Raw genomic sequence first — 16,513 nt, forward strand, 5'->3', positions numbered from 1 at the left:
GAAACCAGCAGGGAAAGAGTTCAAGATCAGGAAATGAAAGTCAGATACTATCTAGAACTGACATGGTAAGTAATGTAGTGAAATGCAACATTGTAGTTAAGAAATGGGGGGTTTAATTCTTCTTGGTGAAATCCATTTATCTGAAACATTGTAGACTGTGTAGCACAAGCAACACAAATAATGTGAAGCAGTAAGTACTTTATTGTAACTTGAAAACAGACAAAACTTACGGTATTTTGAGAAAACAATGGGTTTTGGTTAGAAATACCTCCCTCAAAGAGAGAATTTCAAATCCTTTTTTATTGTCTCAAAGCAAATAACATCTCCCTGTTATAACACAAATGCCAGCATGTTCAAAACTCAGCTAGGAGGAGACTCATGGAAACAGACAGGTTAACATTGTGAACAAAAGAAAATACAATCTAACTGGAAGCACATGGACCCTTCACTCCAGAAGGGATCCCTATCACAATGGGGCACTATGAGTCTCAAATTCCAGTCTAAAACGTGACAAGTACAGTTTAAGAAGCAATAATATTCCATGAGGTTCCTTGTCTTTATATACTAAACACAAACATGAGTCTAGTTTTATCACTGTACCTTTTTAATCTTCTCTAAGGATTTCTTAAGATACAACTCATGAATTTTTCCTGCAAGATCGAATATCTTAATCAAATGCCCTAAGTTCTTATATGTGTTATTTGATGTTTTACTTGACAGCTGTCACTGGTGGCATCAACAGCAGTTTGAGTATGTTTCATCATTTCTTCTCATTCACACTCTTTCTTTTCCACTTGAGTGAGGCCACCAAATCCAATTCCTTTGGGACCAAAATTTTTTGCATAGCAAACTGCAAAAGAAGGAAGGGAAGGTAAATGGTATTCTGAAGGCTCTCAGAGGTAAATGTCTTTTTGATTTTAATTTTTAAGTTACTGTTCAAGTTGAAGTTGATAAAAAGGAAGGAAATCTGAATAGTGTATTTCCCATAAGTTTTATCCAGGTCCTAATAGTGAAACTGGTCTCACATCTTTGAATTACACAAAAGTTGGCATCTGGTGATCTCAAAAAAAGTTAAGATACATTTTTTTAGATCTAAGTAGTATTTTCATAAAGCTACTTTCCTGTCTGAAAATGCCAGTAAAACATGGTCTGGTAAATAATACAGAGTAAGCCAGAGATTTTAAGGAGAAAACGAGCATAATCCATAACCTATTGATGAGCATTTAAGTAATTCCATTTGAACTCTATATTGGTTTATATGTACATAGTTATTTATCATAACTCTGCTAAGTGGTAATGGTGAGCATATTTCTCCAAATATGCCAGTTTGATGCACTTGTGGTTGACAGACTGTACCCAAAGCCACCAGTACTCAGTATTCTTCTTTAGGTTCTCTGACAAGTTTAGCTTGGATATGAAAGATTCACATATTTTTCCCCCTTAAGCTATTTCTGGGGGTCAAGTGAAGCCTGTGAACTTTCTGAATCTGAGAAGAACATCTAGATGTATAATTCACCATTTTTGGCTTATCTTCCGTGCTACCAATGCAGTGGAAGTATCTTTAAAATTTACTGGCAAGAATTCCAACTTGGAGGGCCAAAGAGCTGTATCTTTGTGGATTTTTTCTTTTAGTGAGTGAGACTGTGCAGGTACAAGAGCCTGCCCAGCAGATATGGCCAGTGCTCTCTTAGAAGGTCTGACGATTTGAGAGGTTGTCACATGTTGTAGAAAAATTACAGCTTTAAAATTTAAATGTTAATAGTAGAAGCTGCAACTGCAATGTTACCATAGCTATTTGCTTTCAGCGAAGTTGTAAAAAAAGACAAATTAAATTTCCTGAGGATGTTAAGTGTACAGCAAGGTAAATCTCAATGGCAGTCCTAGGTCTAAAGAGACTAACTTTAGATGGACTCTGTAGCCCAGTTCAGCTCCTTGCAACTCTCACCTTTGCAGTAGAGCTCTCCATCCTTATCTGTGACGTTCGTGGATTCTAAACTCTTCCCGCAGATAGCGCAGCGGAAGCAGGTCTTTGTGCCAGGGCTGAGCAAAGGAAGACAATTCATTGTGTGCACAGAAACTGCACAGCCAGCAGGTGAAAAACGCAAAGAAGTACTGCTTTGTGTGGTGTGGACAAAGTTAAAATTCATTGGTGGTCTTGTGGCTTCCATTTTTAGTCATTCTGGGTTAGTCATTTTTCAGTTAGTTCAGTTTTCAGTTGTCTAATATATCTTCAATTGCCACTACAAGTAAATGTTTATAAATACACCCAGAGATGGAGGAAGAGCCAGTTTGTACTGTAATCAAGTAATCAAGATGCTTGATCCTCAGACATCAATAAGGAGCAAAAGTTGAAAAAGATTTACAAAAAGCACAAGATTTTAAACCTGTTGTGGCAGTTTGCAGATTCATCCTTATGTTTCTTATGGAAGAAAATTTAAATGATCAAGGACCTCTCCGCTGTAGTTTCTTACCATTAGAAAATGGTGGGGTTTTTCTCCTAGTGCTGAAGTCACTACTTACTTTTCCTCCTCCCATGATCTTCTCTGCAGCATACACTGATTTGCCACAACGGGGACATTTATCCACATCTACCATCTTTTTGGCAAACTTTGAAGTATTAGTTGGTGTTGAAGGGCGAGCAGGCTTTGGTGAGCCCCTATAACAGAAGTTTTTTAGGCTGCTTAAAAATGTTGTCTTTAGAAAGAGGATTTCATGATTTTTTAGTAAGCATTAAAAAATACTGAATTGCTGGTCTCTGGCATGCAAAAGGGGATAGGAAAAAAGAAAATCAAAGTATTCTATTGAATTCTGTGTTGTGTGATTAAGAAGCTGGTACTGTGAGCTCTGATATTACCTATTCTGGGCTAAGTACGTGGAGCTGGCAGCAGCCGCATGCAGAAAAGATTATGTTTAATGAAAATGGAAGTAAAAACCCATTTTCTCTCATTGAGAGGCAAGAGGGAAAATCAAGGAAAAGATGTCTCTAGTCTTCATAACTGATTATCTGCTGGTACTCATCAAAATGCAAATAAAATTCAAATTTTTCATGCTGTAGTTTCATTAGGCAGTGAAATGTTTGGACAAGAATTGGGGTTCTTACTGGCCTAGGGTCAAAAAGACATCAGAAAAGTAGCTTTGTTTGTCTTTGTTCTGGACTTTGTGCCTTATATCTTTGTGCATAGTGCCTTTCACAGACTGATGTCCGACTATCAGGTAGTTGGACTGCAACAGATCGTTATATCCACAGGATGCAACAGTTTCTGGTGCAGAACTCTGCCCATAATGGATTTCTATGGTACAAGGCACTGCAGTTAAACACATTGTTTAAGCTTTTATTCCTACACAGCATATTGGTTAATTGGTTTCTTTGTAGTTAGACCACCAGAAGGAAGAAACATCGTTGATTTAGAGACCGTGCAGCGCTTTGAGAATTGCAGGAAAATCCTGTAAAATGAACTGTCAGAGCTAATTATGGGCTTTTGGAGATGGTATCCCATTGGAATTTCTTTGTTCAAACACATTCTCAGTGTGTTTGTGTTATCGAACCACAGGGAGGATTTAGAAATGTTATTTCCCACATTGAGAGGGAGAGCTAACAGTATGGGGTAATTGATTATTTCTCTAAGAGTAAATCCTTAACTGTATTTTAGCCTCTAACGGGGGGAAAAAAACCCCACTATCTTTTCTGTGGTGAATGTGACTTTACCACTGTGCTACAAATGGCAGATTACAATTGCAGTGAATGTTTACATGTGTGGTGGCATATAAAGGCTGTTTCTGCAGAATAATTGCCTATTGAAGGAGGGGATGATTTGTAAAGCAGACTTAAAGAGACTGAACATCATTAACACCTGTAATTACTGTGTCCATCAAGGAAAGGGTGTAGGCAAGTCTGCTCTGCTCCTTAGCTGGATGTTGTTATGGCAACAGAATAAAATACATAAACACCGTGGTAAGAGACAAGTAGGACCAGAAAAAGGAGCTGTCACTGGGATTTAACTCACTGCTGCAGATTCAAGCCCAGGTGGTCTCCGGTGTCAGTGCTGAGGCATCCGGCCCCTTGTCCAAAGCCAACACCTTTGGGGCCATATTTTCTCCCATAACAGGTTTTGCAGTAGATTTCAGATTCGTGAGCTGCTACTGTGGTGCTGTCCAGAGCCTTCCTGCAAGCCACTGAAAACAGGGAGAGAGGCATGTATTAGGATTTGCCTTTTTGTGGTTTAAAAGAATTGGATGTTAATATTATTTTGTTTAGCTTTAAAAATATAGGGAAAAGAGCCAGTCAGTATAAAACTTGCCAGTATAAATTTTACTGGACTGTTGCTGAAGTAAGGGAGAGGTGTGTGTGTGTGCACTAAACCTGTTCTTCTTTTGCCACCCTGAAGTTATCCTGTCATCCCAGGGAAATCTAGATTTTTGTGAGCTTAAAGTGGACTTAGATAACCATCCTCAGTTCCTAAACCTTAAAAAAGAGGGTAAAGAAGGTTGCAGGGGCATTCATGCCGCTGTGCATCCACACTTTTCAAACTATTTGCTCTGAGTCTGTAGTGGCTTTCCTCAGCTCAGCCCAGGCTGTTTTGATGTGATGTGTTTTTGAAGAGGCTTTAACATGGACATCACTTCTGGAGTCAGGCAGGAACTGCTGGGGTTTTTAGTCATTCCCAAACAGAGCTCTTAGAAATCATGTTTGGTCCCGAGAATGACAGCTTAGCTTAGCTCACTAAGAAAGGTCTGGCAGACTTTTGGACAGAAGGTGCCATAGGAATGCCCAGCTTTCATCAGAGAATACAAATTATGTCCTCTACAGCACTATTAATAATGAATGGGGGAAAAAATAGTAGCTGCACTCCTCACTGCTTGGTGGGGAGGGTATGCCTGTGCTTGCTGCACCACTTTGGGAACTCAGTGTGAGACAGCCTCCACCCCACAAAGAGAGAAAGATCTTTATATTCAGAGTCTCTCTGAAAACCAGGATTTTCTAGTATGCCATAAAATTACTACTTCATTACTTCTTAAGAAATGTTCACTGTTCAACAGTGGTTGATTAGAAGTGGGGAAAAAGTAGGCAAAAAACTTTCTCTCTGGATTCCTTAGAACAAATGTGTGCCCTGCAGAGGGCATTCCAGTCACGGGCTATTGATAGCTTGGAAAACAAAGTTACTGACTTCATATATGCAACAGAAAGCTATGAAATACAGAAGTTTTGCAAGTGGCCAAAAGTGGAAGCTCTGGAGGAGATACCCTGAGGGTTTGATTAGCCACTTTCCTATTTATCCACTGCAGGGAATTTGTACCTTTGAACCTCTGCACCTTTATTTACAGACTCCTAGACTGGTTTGGTTGAAAGAGATTTTAAAGACCATGTAGTTCCAACTGCCAGACCAGGTTTGCTGTTAAAAGGCAGTATATAATACTAGTTATACATCCCCAGCTCTCTGATTATGTTTGTGGCTTTCCTCCTCCCTGTATTCCATGGAGAGGAAATAATTTGCGAAGACCTTTATACTTAACAGAAATAAAACGAGGCACTTCTGTAAATGAGTGAACCTGATCTCCTCATACTTCAGTCTTGCTTTGAGATGGTAATGATATTTGCTAAGGGAGTTAAGGGATGATGGAAACTCTAGCAGCAGATAAGTGTTTCTATTTCTGGTACCTTAGGGATAGGGTATCAATTCACCAGGACAGATGGAGCAAAGCTCTTGAAGTGCTATTGTTGCAATAACTTTGAGACATGTCATCTGCCAACAGATCCTGTTCTCCTGCTGGCACTGAGGAGATGCAGGTGATGGCGTGACATCCTGCCAAAAGTCCATCACTGCTGCACTTGGGGTAAAAGCTGTCAGTGAAACAACAGGCTCCAGGTAAACAGGAGTCTGCAGGGGAAGGAGGGATTGCTGGAAACAAGTTTCTCTCTTGCAATACTTGTAGGGAAAAACTGTGGAGCGGGGAAAGAGTGTTATATACAGTTTAGCTTGTCTGATTCTTCCTGCATTAACAGGTGCTTTGAATGTTTATAATGCTGCTGAAATTGAACTCTTTGGGCAAAAAATACTGATGTGCTTTGTGTGCCTGGTCAAATATAATGTGAAATAGAAGACATATTGAAATAGTTATATATAGAAGTACACGAAAGTGCAGCTAAACTAACTTTCCATGCCAGAGTTTAGGTTGGGGAGGATTGGTTTCCTTCTGTTGAGAAATGAAATCCTATAAATGGTTCATAGAAAAGCCTCTGAATGTGATACATGATACTGAGGAACCCAGAGCTGCTGAACAGTGTATGTGAGTCATGGGGAAAGTAAAGCCAATTAACATACCTTTCATATGCCAGCTGGGCAATTTAGATCAATCTTTAGGTTTTGACCTTAAACATGTTAATACTATTTTTGGTATCTAACCTATTAATAATTTAATTCAGACTTAAAACAAGGGGCAAATAAAGGAAAATTTAAAAAAAAAAAAAAAAAAAAAAAGGCAACCAAAAAAAACCACCAAAAAAAACCGCAACAAAATACACCACCAACCAAAACAAGCCCCAGTAACAAACCAAATATTTGATAGAGCCAACAGATTTAAATTGTTTACCATGAATCATTACAAGAAAATAATTCAGTTGTACTAAGAACAAAGCTTACACTTGAGAAATCGTAACTACGCTCTATTAGGACAGCTTTTTATTTTTATTTACTGTTAATTGTTATAGGCAGAACATGAAAGCATTTAAGAAGGTTCTAGTTGAGACTGAGATGTTCCTTTTACCATTCTGTAAGAACTGGCTGAAGGTTGTCAGTTAACTGAAAGTGTTTTGAGGGAATCCTTTCTTACTTGGCCTTTTAGGCATCAGTTTTAGGGCACCTGGAGAAAGGTAGAGACAGCTCAGGTGTGTCCTTTGGACTCATTCTGCAAAGTTCTGCACTGTAGCAGCTAAGCACATAATGCTTAGTCTCTCTTATTCTCTCCAAATTACAAGTCTCTTTCTCTTCAGGAAAGTAGGGAGAAAATTGGATTCAATGGCTCCTAAACTGTCACACTGTAAGTCATACTGCAAAGGTACTAACCTCAAGTATTGTTTGCAAAAAAAATTCTTCAACTATCTTTAGTTTTTAGCAAATTGCTTGCTCTCTCCCTCTCCACCAAGGACAAGAGCTGAATTGATGCTTTTTCTCTGGGGTGGTGTTTTTTTTTTTTTTTTTTTTTTTGTTTTTTTTTTTTTTTTTTTTTTTCTTTCCAACTTTCTGCCTCTTCTGCAGAGAAAGCAAACTCCTGGAAGCCAAACATCACAGAGGAGTGTGGAGAGAAAGAGTAAATGAAATGGAACTACATGAAATATGGGAAGGAGGAGACTGAGGTATGTGCAGAATGTTGGTGGGAGGTTTTAATGGCACTAGGGTCTTTGAGCTTTTCAGTGTGAAAAAATGAATGTCAGGATTCACTGTGAATATTATCACCTCCTAACAGTAAAGAGTAATCATCCTTCTGTCTAATGAATGCTGTTTGTTTAGTTTTGCTGGACTTTTTAACCTGAAGCAAACCTTTGATGTGCCATATTGTGAGGATGGATCTAGATACTGTGGTTCTGCAGCACCTTTGTGTCCCTGACAAAATCATCTCATGTTTGGACAAAGAAAACCAGGAGCCCAAGAGGCAGATTGCTCCAGGTAAAAGGCAGCTAAACTGCCTGCCAAGTAATACAAAAATAAACGTTCTGGCTTTGATTGAAGAGTTACACAGAACTGGGGGCGCTGTGATGTTAAACCCTTCAGCCCAGCTTACTGCAGAGGAAGCATGACTTGTGGAAACTCCTTCCATTGCACTGGATTTCCTCAGCGTGGTACACTGTCTTTTCACAGGCTCCACACTTGGCTCCTCCTCCCCAGTTTGGCATCTTTACCTGAAGGGTTAACCTACAAAGTCAAATTACATAAATAAATACAACAGCAAATGTGAATTCTTTTAAACGGAACAGCTTGATTTAAAAAAAAAAAAAAAAAAAAAAAAGACACCCAAATTTTTTTCCTCCCTCTCCAGTCAACTGCTACTGCATACTTGCAATATACTTCATACCTGTGTGGTAGAGAAGTGAGAAGCTACCCTGGTGCTTTGGGGGCAGGGACAGTCTCAATCCCTGTGATTCTCTCTTGTAAAAAAGGATATTCCTTTGCTTGGTATATTGTGATGGTAAATAATGTGAAATGACTGCGAGGTGTTTCAGTGAAAAGGTGCTAGGATCACTCAACCCTCTTCTGGAAAAGAGGATGTAGGATTTGTTTTCCATCAAACAGTCATTTGCTTTCAACACTGCCCTCTCCTGTACCCCAGCATAGCCTTTTCTGAGTTCTCATGAAATAGCCACAAGATCACTGTGCTGCACAGCCATTGTTAAGTAATAATGGATAGGTTCCTGAGGTGCTTAAAGGTGTGGGCTTTTTATTTGTCACTTGCATTTAAAATCTAAACATCAGAGAAAAAAAGAGCTGTGGTTACAGTTCCAGTTCTTGCTATTCCAGTTAGCACTGAAGTGCTTGCCCAAGGTCACACAGGAGGGCAGGAGCCCAGCCTAGGTCTCCTGATGTCAGGCTCAGTGCCCTTCCCTGTGATGGTGCTGTCACACACCTGGAACAAGCCCAGCCCTCAGCCTGCCCTTCTGTTTTCTTGTTTGAGTCATGATTTCTGGAAAGACTGGGACGTCATCTTGTCATCTGCACACCGCATTATCGGCTTGTTCCAAGCCCCTGGCACGGGCCTTTCTCCTCCTTCTTGGAAACCAGTCACCTTCTTATTTTAGTTACTTTGAACCCTGCTTGTGCTATTTGTGTTTGATAAAATTCACCAAAAGGTACTTTTAACGAAGAGGAGGATTTTGAAGGCTGAATCAGGCCTACTACCTGAGAATTTTCTTCTGCGGTCTGGTGATAGAGAGAGGGGAATTTATCGAAACAGTGATGTTACAGAGCTGGTATTTTCAATTAGATGTATTTTAGAGTAACATTTTACTATATATTTATATTGGACTAGTGTCCTGTGCTTTATTATCATCTCAGTGACTTCTGCACTTTACTCTTCTGAATTTCAGAATGAAATGAACAATGTCTACATGCCAGCTCTGCACCCTCAGGGGAATCCTTTCTGACAACCAAGACCAAAAATCCTGCAGTGGTATAAAAGACTTGTCTGTCCAGCAGAAGGAAGGTGCACACACTGAAGCAACAGCACTGAAGACATGGCAATGGGGGCAGGTTTTGCAATCTGTGTTTGATAAAAGTGCAGATACCAGCATATCCAAACATCCCTACTTTACCACAGCAGTTATCCTTAACCCTGTGTAATTAGCAGTCACTGTAGTGACTGCTACCTTCACTAGACAGTGTACCTGTCATCCTCATGCAAGATCTAGTCTCTCCTCCTCTTTGTGAGGCTGATTTATGCTCAGCTGACCACCATCCCCGGCTAAGTCAGCTCAGCCCTCTGCTGTCATACAGCAGCAGCATCGTTAATCTCTTCCAGACCCTCCCAGCTCTCTTGGGAGGCTGCTCAGGAGCAGAACTGCTCTGGCAGTTCCAAAACAGAAATGGTGCAAAAAGGAAATGAAAACTCAGCTTTCTTCGAACTCTCTGTTTATCTGTAATGTAACAATGAGAACGCAAACGCCTGATGTAGCTGAAATAAGAAACAAAACTAACTGTGCACAGAGGAACACATGATGAATTTGATATCCTCTCACTCCATGCAGCCTTACTGAACAGCACTGTTAAATTGGTTTTTCCATTACTTTTAAATGTGAGATAAAGGAACAGAAGAATCTTTCATGTAGGTAAAACCTTATTCTCACTCTGCCTATCTATATTTCTCCTATTTTCTAAAGTACTTTTGTATTGGTGCCCATTTTTTCTTTCTCTTGTGAAAACAGTTCAAGCGATGCTTCAAAACATTTGAAAAGAAGGAAGAGGCAACTGTGGATAAAACATCAGTTTTTGGACACTTCATTGAAAATCAAAATGAGATTGTTTGTGTCTGCAGTGTCCCTTTCAAATCAGGTTGCCAGTGGAATCCCTTCCCAGCTGAGGCAGCCACTGACAGCTGCCCAGGAGGAGAGGTTTCTGCCAGGGGTTTCTGCCCCTGGTCTCGTAAGCTGCTGCTTCTCTGTTAGCTCTCAAAGCCACACCAAGCCCCAAGTCTGTGGCAGTAAGGATAGTTGTTGGAAAGTAGCCCAATTACCTCATCAGCTGAAAGGGAAAAAATAATCTCTGAAAAAGTCTGATAAAGTGTGATAGTGAACCTTTGTGCTGTCAAGGGCTGTGGTTAAGCTCTTAGAAGGACCATTGTTCCTGAGGCTAATTATAGTAACGTGACTGGGCAATGCAGACACATTTCCATGTTTTTTTGGTATCACCTGATGGGAAGGTCTAGGAGAAAGAAGAAAGGGCAATGGCAGAAATATTCACCATGAGGGTACTGGTGTAAGACGGAGCAGTGCATTGCCATGATGTCTGTGCTGGCTGGAGGGAACAGCTGGGTGAGGTACAGGCACATCTGTGCCTCTGCTGTCTGCGCTTTGCTCATCCCTCTGGGATGAGTGCGCCATCCCTGTGGATGCTGCCTGTGCAGCCGGATTACCGTGAGAAGGCTAACCTCACAGGGGGTGTGGCACTCATGTTTTGTGCTCATCTAAATTATAATGGTGGATAAACGCTTCATCCTTTCTCTGTGCAAATAGAGGTCTGCCATTTGTCATCAGCAAAAACACTAGATCCAAAAGTCCCCACTTCCCATAATTTCATTGGGGGTGTCAGCTGTCTAAATCCCCTGAAATCCCTGAATTTTGTGTTTAATCTATTTAACTTTTTCGGTCTGCTCATCACATGGTACTTGTTATATCCTGGTGATCTGGTGGGACAGTGGAGCAGACTCATCCTAAAGGTAAGAAATGTGTGACACAGAAACTTCTGAGTGTTAGTGTTCTGATATGTGGGCACTCAGGGTGCTGTTAAGCTGGAGGAGTGTTCTTGGCTTGCTCAGTTGCTACTCAGCAGCTGGTGTCATCCTTCAGAATGCAGCTTCTATATGGAGCAGAATTTATACATGAGATGGGAGGGCCAAGGATTCGTGCCTCCCATTATTTAGAGTTCCATATCACTGCTTGTAGGCTGGGCTCAGAGCAAGGAAGCCTTTGAAGTGTGGTGTGCTCTGCACAGGCATGAAAACATTGTGAGCTATCTTCTTTTGGGCTGTAGTCATACTGTCCAAATCTGTGTGTCACATCACTGCCACAGAGTGTCTCTCTCTAACCAGAGTGCTATTGATAAGGCTATAATCCAACAAGGTTATTTTAATCCATTGATCTAACGTGAGTGGTGGATGCAGTACAGGCTGATGAATATGGAGGAGTAAAAGGCAAGTGCTAATGCCTGACTGTGCTGCGGGTGAAAAACATAATTAATTAATTGATTTATAGGAATTAATGTGGTGCTTCCTTGCTAACCACACGGTTTTCCCTTCTACATGCTCAGCATTGGCAGTCTAGAGATCAGGTCTTATCTGACTGGACTGCAGAGTCTGTGTACTTGTGTGGCTGGCACGGGTTATTTTGGTGCCATGTGTGCTGCAGGAAAGCTTTTGAAGGGGCTAAACAGAATCTGGGAATATGGTCTTTGTGACACTGGTAGCAGAAATGCTGAGTGGGGAGTGGGTGGGCAGGGTGTGCCTTGCATCTTTCTGCATTTTAGTACCAGCTAGATTGCTTGGTCTAAACTCAGAGGAAAAGAATGCTGATTTCCTTGATTCCCTTACCTAGTGAACAAGCAATAATAATATAACACCTAGACATGGCGTCTACCATGAAATTGCCAAAGTATCAAGGCGTATTGAAATTTTTTTTCCCAGCTGAAGTCTGTGGGAGATGCCAATGCAGCCAGAACCTTCACTCTGGTATCTAATCACAGCTCTGCTGTGACCTGTCCTGTGACCACCATGATCATTTGACTGTCCTTAGTGGTACTCACCCAGCAGCACTGCAGGGGTAACAAGATATGTCTTCCTTTATATAATAGCAGTAAAATGCTGCTGTGGTTTTTCTCTGCAACCTGACATTCACGGTGAGGTTTTATTTGATGTGTCTGCATTTGAGATGGCCACTGCATCTCAAACAGCCTGGAGGTGTTTCTATCAAATCCATCCCCTTGTGAAATGTGCTTCTCCCTCAGCAGGAAATATTCACAACAGAGGGAATGTTTGCGTTTGAAGACTGAGCTCATTTGATGAGATGTGATCTTGGTTATGTGTTTATAATCATATTTCTGATATTCCAATGCATTCAGCAGACTGTGGCTACAGGTAAATTCTATTGGTTAGTGTCATACATTGAGCTTCCACCATGATCTCATAATAACCAGCATTTTCTCCTTACTTCTACAGAAAGCAACACAGAGAGGTCAAGGGATGGGAATTCCAACATTGGAAGGTAATACTGATTTTTCATTGACACTGGACACGCTAAGTCACACACACATGGCAATTTGAACTGAAGATTTTAACTGAATTGATGTGATGCACATGATGGCAGTGCTGAGAGCTGATGGTGTCCATTCCCTTGCTTTCATCTCTGTTCTTCCATTTTTTTTCTATTATTTTCTAGCCTAATGATGCCACATTTCCTTTGAAACTTTCTTGATGCACACTTTTGCAGAAATTTAAGATTGCATCTCCAAAAAATACAGTATCCTGACACCAGAACAAGGTACTTCATTCAGACTTAGAAACAACCACACCCCGCACTGACTTGCTTGTACATTCACGCTCATGGTTCAGCCTGATCCATGTGGCTGTGGAAAGCTGCATCCTGCTGTACAAATGACCTGTTCTTTTTCCAGGCCTAATCCTGGGCTATCAGCTTTAACTATTCCTTCCACACGATCCTCCTCTCAATCCCTTTTCCCTGCACTAAGTCTTTTAAGTGCCAGGCAAGACTATTACAGACTGTTGAAACAGCACTGGTGATAACGAGATAAGACACAGAATTTATTTTATTTACATACATGGCTTATTCTCTGAAATAATTTTACCTTTAGGAAAAAAGTTTTTCCCTAGTAAAAACATGTATGTATTTATGTATTTATTTCTTCATTTTGGATTTTGGGGGTTTTTTTCTGAGACTTGACCAATCATGCTCTTTTGGAATGCTTGATGCTGGATTTTGGCAATAATTCCTTTCATCTGCATTCTTAGTAGCCATTTTCTGTCACGTTTTCTTATTTGATATGAAACAATGGTCACCAGTATTAAATATTTGACGATTTGGGGGGGTTGTTTCGGTTTTTTCATTTCTAGGATACTAGTATGAAAGCACACAAATCTGTATGCTGTGTACACATGCTTTCTAAAGACTGACTTTTTGCAGAAAAAAATAATTCTGTAGCTTTGTAACAAAATTTTTAAACATTCTGAAACTTCTGTTATCCAGCCTTGCCTAGTCCAAATGAGTGTCTGTAGTGAGGATCCCCCCAGCCCTGCTCTTGCAACACCAGTAGCTGCTTGCCTGGCTGAGCCAGAAGAATCTCTCTGTCTACTGGCTACTCCAAACCTAAAACACTGCTTTGTAGGACTCATGTTGCTATACTATACCTACATGGTTTTCTTTGTCAGGCAACAAATTGCTTCTATCATCTGTTAGGAATAAAAAAATACACAAACCCTTGTTTTGGCAAAACCCGTGAGACTCTACTTACCAGAGTCACTTGAAGTTTCTCCTTCTTTTCTTGGGTCTCAAAAGGGTTTGAATGGGAGGGGTTCCTGCTCCCTTTAAATGCAGTGACCACCTCTGTCAGCCCTATAAGCTGGGAGGGGAGGGGAGTGAGAGTTTCAGGGATCTGAGCAATGCCATTGCTATCACCAAGCTGAAAATAGCCTCTGACAAAAGCCTGGCATTTTGTTCCCTAATGTCCGCTTGTGAGTAGTGGACAACAATGCAAGCCCCTCGGATTACACCTAAAGGACATTCCTGGCTGCAGCCTAACAGATCAGAAATAAAGATTAAAGTTTTATAGTTGCTCTACTACATTGCTTAATGTGAATCATAAAATAACAGTCCCTGAATGACATCTGGTTATTAATGGTCACGCTGCCAAAAGTAATTTACCAGAATAATTGATAAAAATAATAATAAATTAAAACTTCTTTGAAGCACCCCAGGAAAAACAACAGTTTTAACACGTGAATAGCATTTCATTCTGCAGTTGTAGTTTGAGATATACAACTGATTTGTCTTCTAGGATACACGAGAATTATGCTTTTAACTCACATCTTCCTTTTTTTACTGGTTTTTAGGCATTAAGGTTGGTAGCTAATATGTATAATATTTAGCCTGTGTAATGATTGCAATTATATTTGCCATACCTGACTGAGCCTCTTTGGAGATAGATGAGGTTGCAGATGTGTTAGAGATGCGGGCAGTAAAGTATGAAGCACTTTTATACAGGGCTTCATTTTAAGGTCTTTGAAGGTTTAGAAGCTAATTCTCATTTTTCTGAACAGCTGCCTGAATTTAGCAACTTTGTTCAGGATCATGGACTTCGCTGTGTATGGAAGGGCCCAACACCAGAACTCTCAAGCTGAAAGTCTCAGCTTGGGGACTTTCATGGAAGCCTAAGAAAATTAGATGCCAAATCCACGTCAGACTTCAGGATTTAGGGGTCTGTTAGCTGAGGCTGCTAAGAAAACCCTTAGGAACCTCTAAATTTGTTTGCTGTTGAGTCTGGCATGGATTTTATAATGCCAAGACAGGGCCTTGGTGTAAAATTGAAGGACTGTTTCTTTCCTGAGCAGAGGAGCTGGACTCCATCTCTTCTTGATTGCTCTCTCCCCAGATAGTTAATGAACTATTCTATATCAGATAAAGCCAAAGGCAGAGGGGACAGTGCAGTCTTTGGTATGAGGGCTCATTGTAAGCAGGCAGCTAGGAGGGGTTGGGGCAGGCCTGAGCTCCCTCTTGGAGTATGTGGGAAACAGTGAGAAGCTTCTAAAATCTTTGTGTTTGCACCCTTGGTGACTTATATTAGGACCCCTGACATTGGAGAGGGAAGAACCTTCTCTGATGTTCACTCATGTTTTATAGATCATGTACTTGGGTGGATTTCCGCCATAAACAACTGCAGGGAAATGCATAGAAAGTTTTGGTCCCAAAACGTAAGTATTTTCCCTTTGCTTTTGGCAGAGAATTTAGGAAAAAAATGCAGATGAAGAACTTTTAATCTTTCTGGTGTTGGCTGCTGCCTAATTTCTCTGATGCTGTGTGCCCCTGTAAGGATTGTTGAAAGGCTCTTTACAGCTCCAAGGAACAGCTGAATCTATACAGGTTAGTTGGGATTACCTATAATTCTGGGTCAATTGTGGTGAGCAGGACCTGGGATTGGGAGAAAAGACTCAAGATATGCAACTGGAGCTGCATATAAACAAACTGGAGTGAGAATGTGAAGTTTTCTATAAATCAATGGAAGGGATTAAAAAACTCTGCCCCGAGAGCTGTACCTTTGCAGTGATTCAAAAGCAAAGCCAGCCTGGGGGTCAGAGAGTCTTCCCCAGAGCACATCAGGTAGTCAGGGCATGTTCCAGGGGAGGTGAGGCAGGTGGGAAGAGCAGGGAGCTGGGCTGTCAGAGACAAGTGCAGGTCTGCTGGGGCATTAGACCCTTGGAGCTGAGAAAGGAGCAGCTTTTCAGCCTGCAAAAACAGCACACAAGAGGAAAAGTGCTCATGAAAAAGCAACTGCAGTGTGTCAGGAGCCAAGGAACACTGGACAGCAAGTCAGAATATATGCTCAGCTTTCTCAACACCAGGTGTGAGAAGACTATGTCACCAAGTCTCATTATTGTAGTTTCTTAGTCTGTCGGCTGTGGTGCTCAAGAATGAAAGTAGTTTGTTTCCACCAAGCAATGCAAGTTTCTAAAACCTTTGTCTTTATATTCCAGAATGAAATTGATAGCAGGTGTAAGGAGGATCAATTGTTTCTTTGGAAAAGAAAAATCTACTCAGTGCTCTTGTGAGAATTCTTCCCTCTTCCAGCTTTCATTCTTCTTTCCCCTCATTAAGGAATATTTCAATAGTGATCCTATTCTGTCAGGTGTATTTTGTATTAGAACTTTGCCCTATTAAAGAGCAGAGGAGTTTGTTTCACTGTGGTAGCTGTTTTAATTATATTTTTTAATGCAGTCCAAGCCTGAATCATGGACTTTGCTATTCTTTCTCCTATCCCAGATTGGTCTGCCAGACACATTGCACCTGGGAAAGCAGATACACTGTAGTTTTATTTAACTTGTTAGCTATTACTTGTTATCTGAGTCTGAACTGTATATGAGTCTTTGCCTTTCTTCCTTCAGTGTATATGAGACACTGCTGCCTGTATTTAAATTCAAGTGGTTTGGTTGAAGCTGTTGGAAATTTCTCTGACATTTGAACACACATTCCTGAATGCTCCAGGGTGATATCTTACTTCCTGTTTTGTTCTAACTTGTTTTTAGCCGT

General features: G+C 40.7%; 1 protein-coding gene across 1 annotated transcript; it reads right to left on the reverse strand.

Moving 5' to 3' along the window:
• Window positions 1-180: 180 nt before the first annotated feature.
• Window positions 181-13,829, reverse strand: CSRP3 (cysteine and glycine rich protein 3). Its single transcript, XM_066320536.1, is given in 7 exon segments — window positions 181-850; window positions 1,946-2,030; window positions 2,032-2,040; window positions 2,521-2,656; window positions 4,005-4,173; window positions 7,777-7,907; window positions 13,725-13,829. Coding segments are annotated over 6 exon segments (591 nt in total). The 5' UTR covers window positions 7,889-7,907; window positions 13,725-13,829; the 3' UTR covers window positions 181-770.
• Between the last annotated feature and the right edge of the window lie 2,684 nt (window positions 13,830-16,513).

The sequence above is a fragment of the Sylvia atricapilla genome, chromosome 6 (assembly GCF_009819655.1).
Source record: "Sylvia atricapilla isolate bSylAtr1 chromosome 6, bSylAtr1.pri, whole genome shotgun sequence".
In the NCBI taxonomy this organism is placed as follows: domain Eukaryota; kingdom Metazoa; phylum Chordata; class Aves; order Passeriformes; family Sylviidae; genus Sylvia; species Sylvia atricapilla.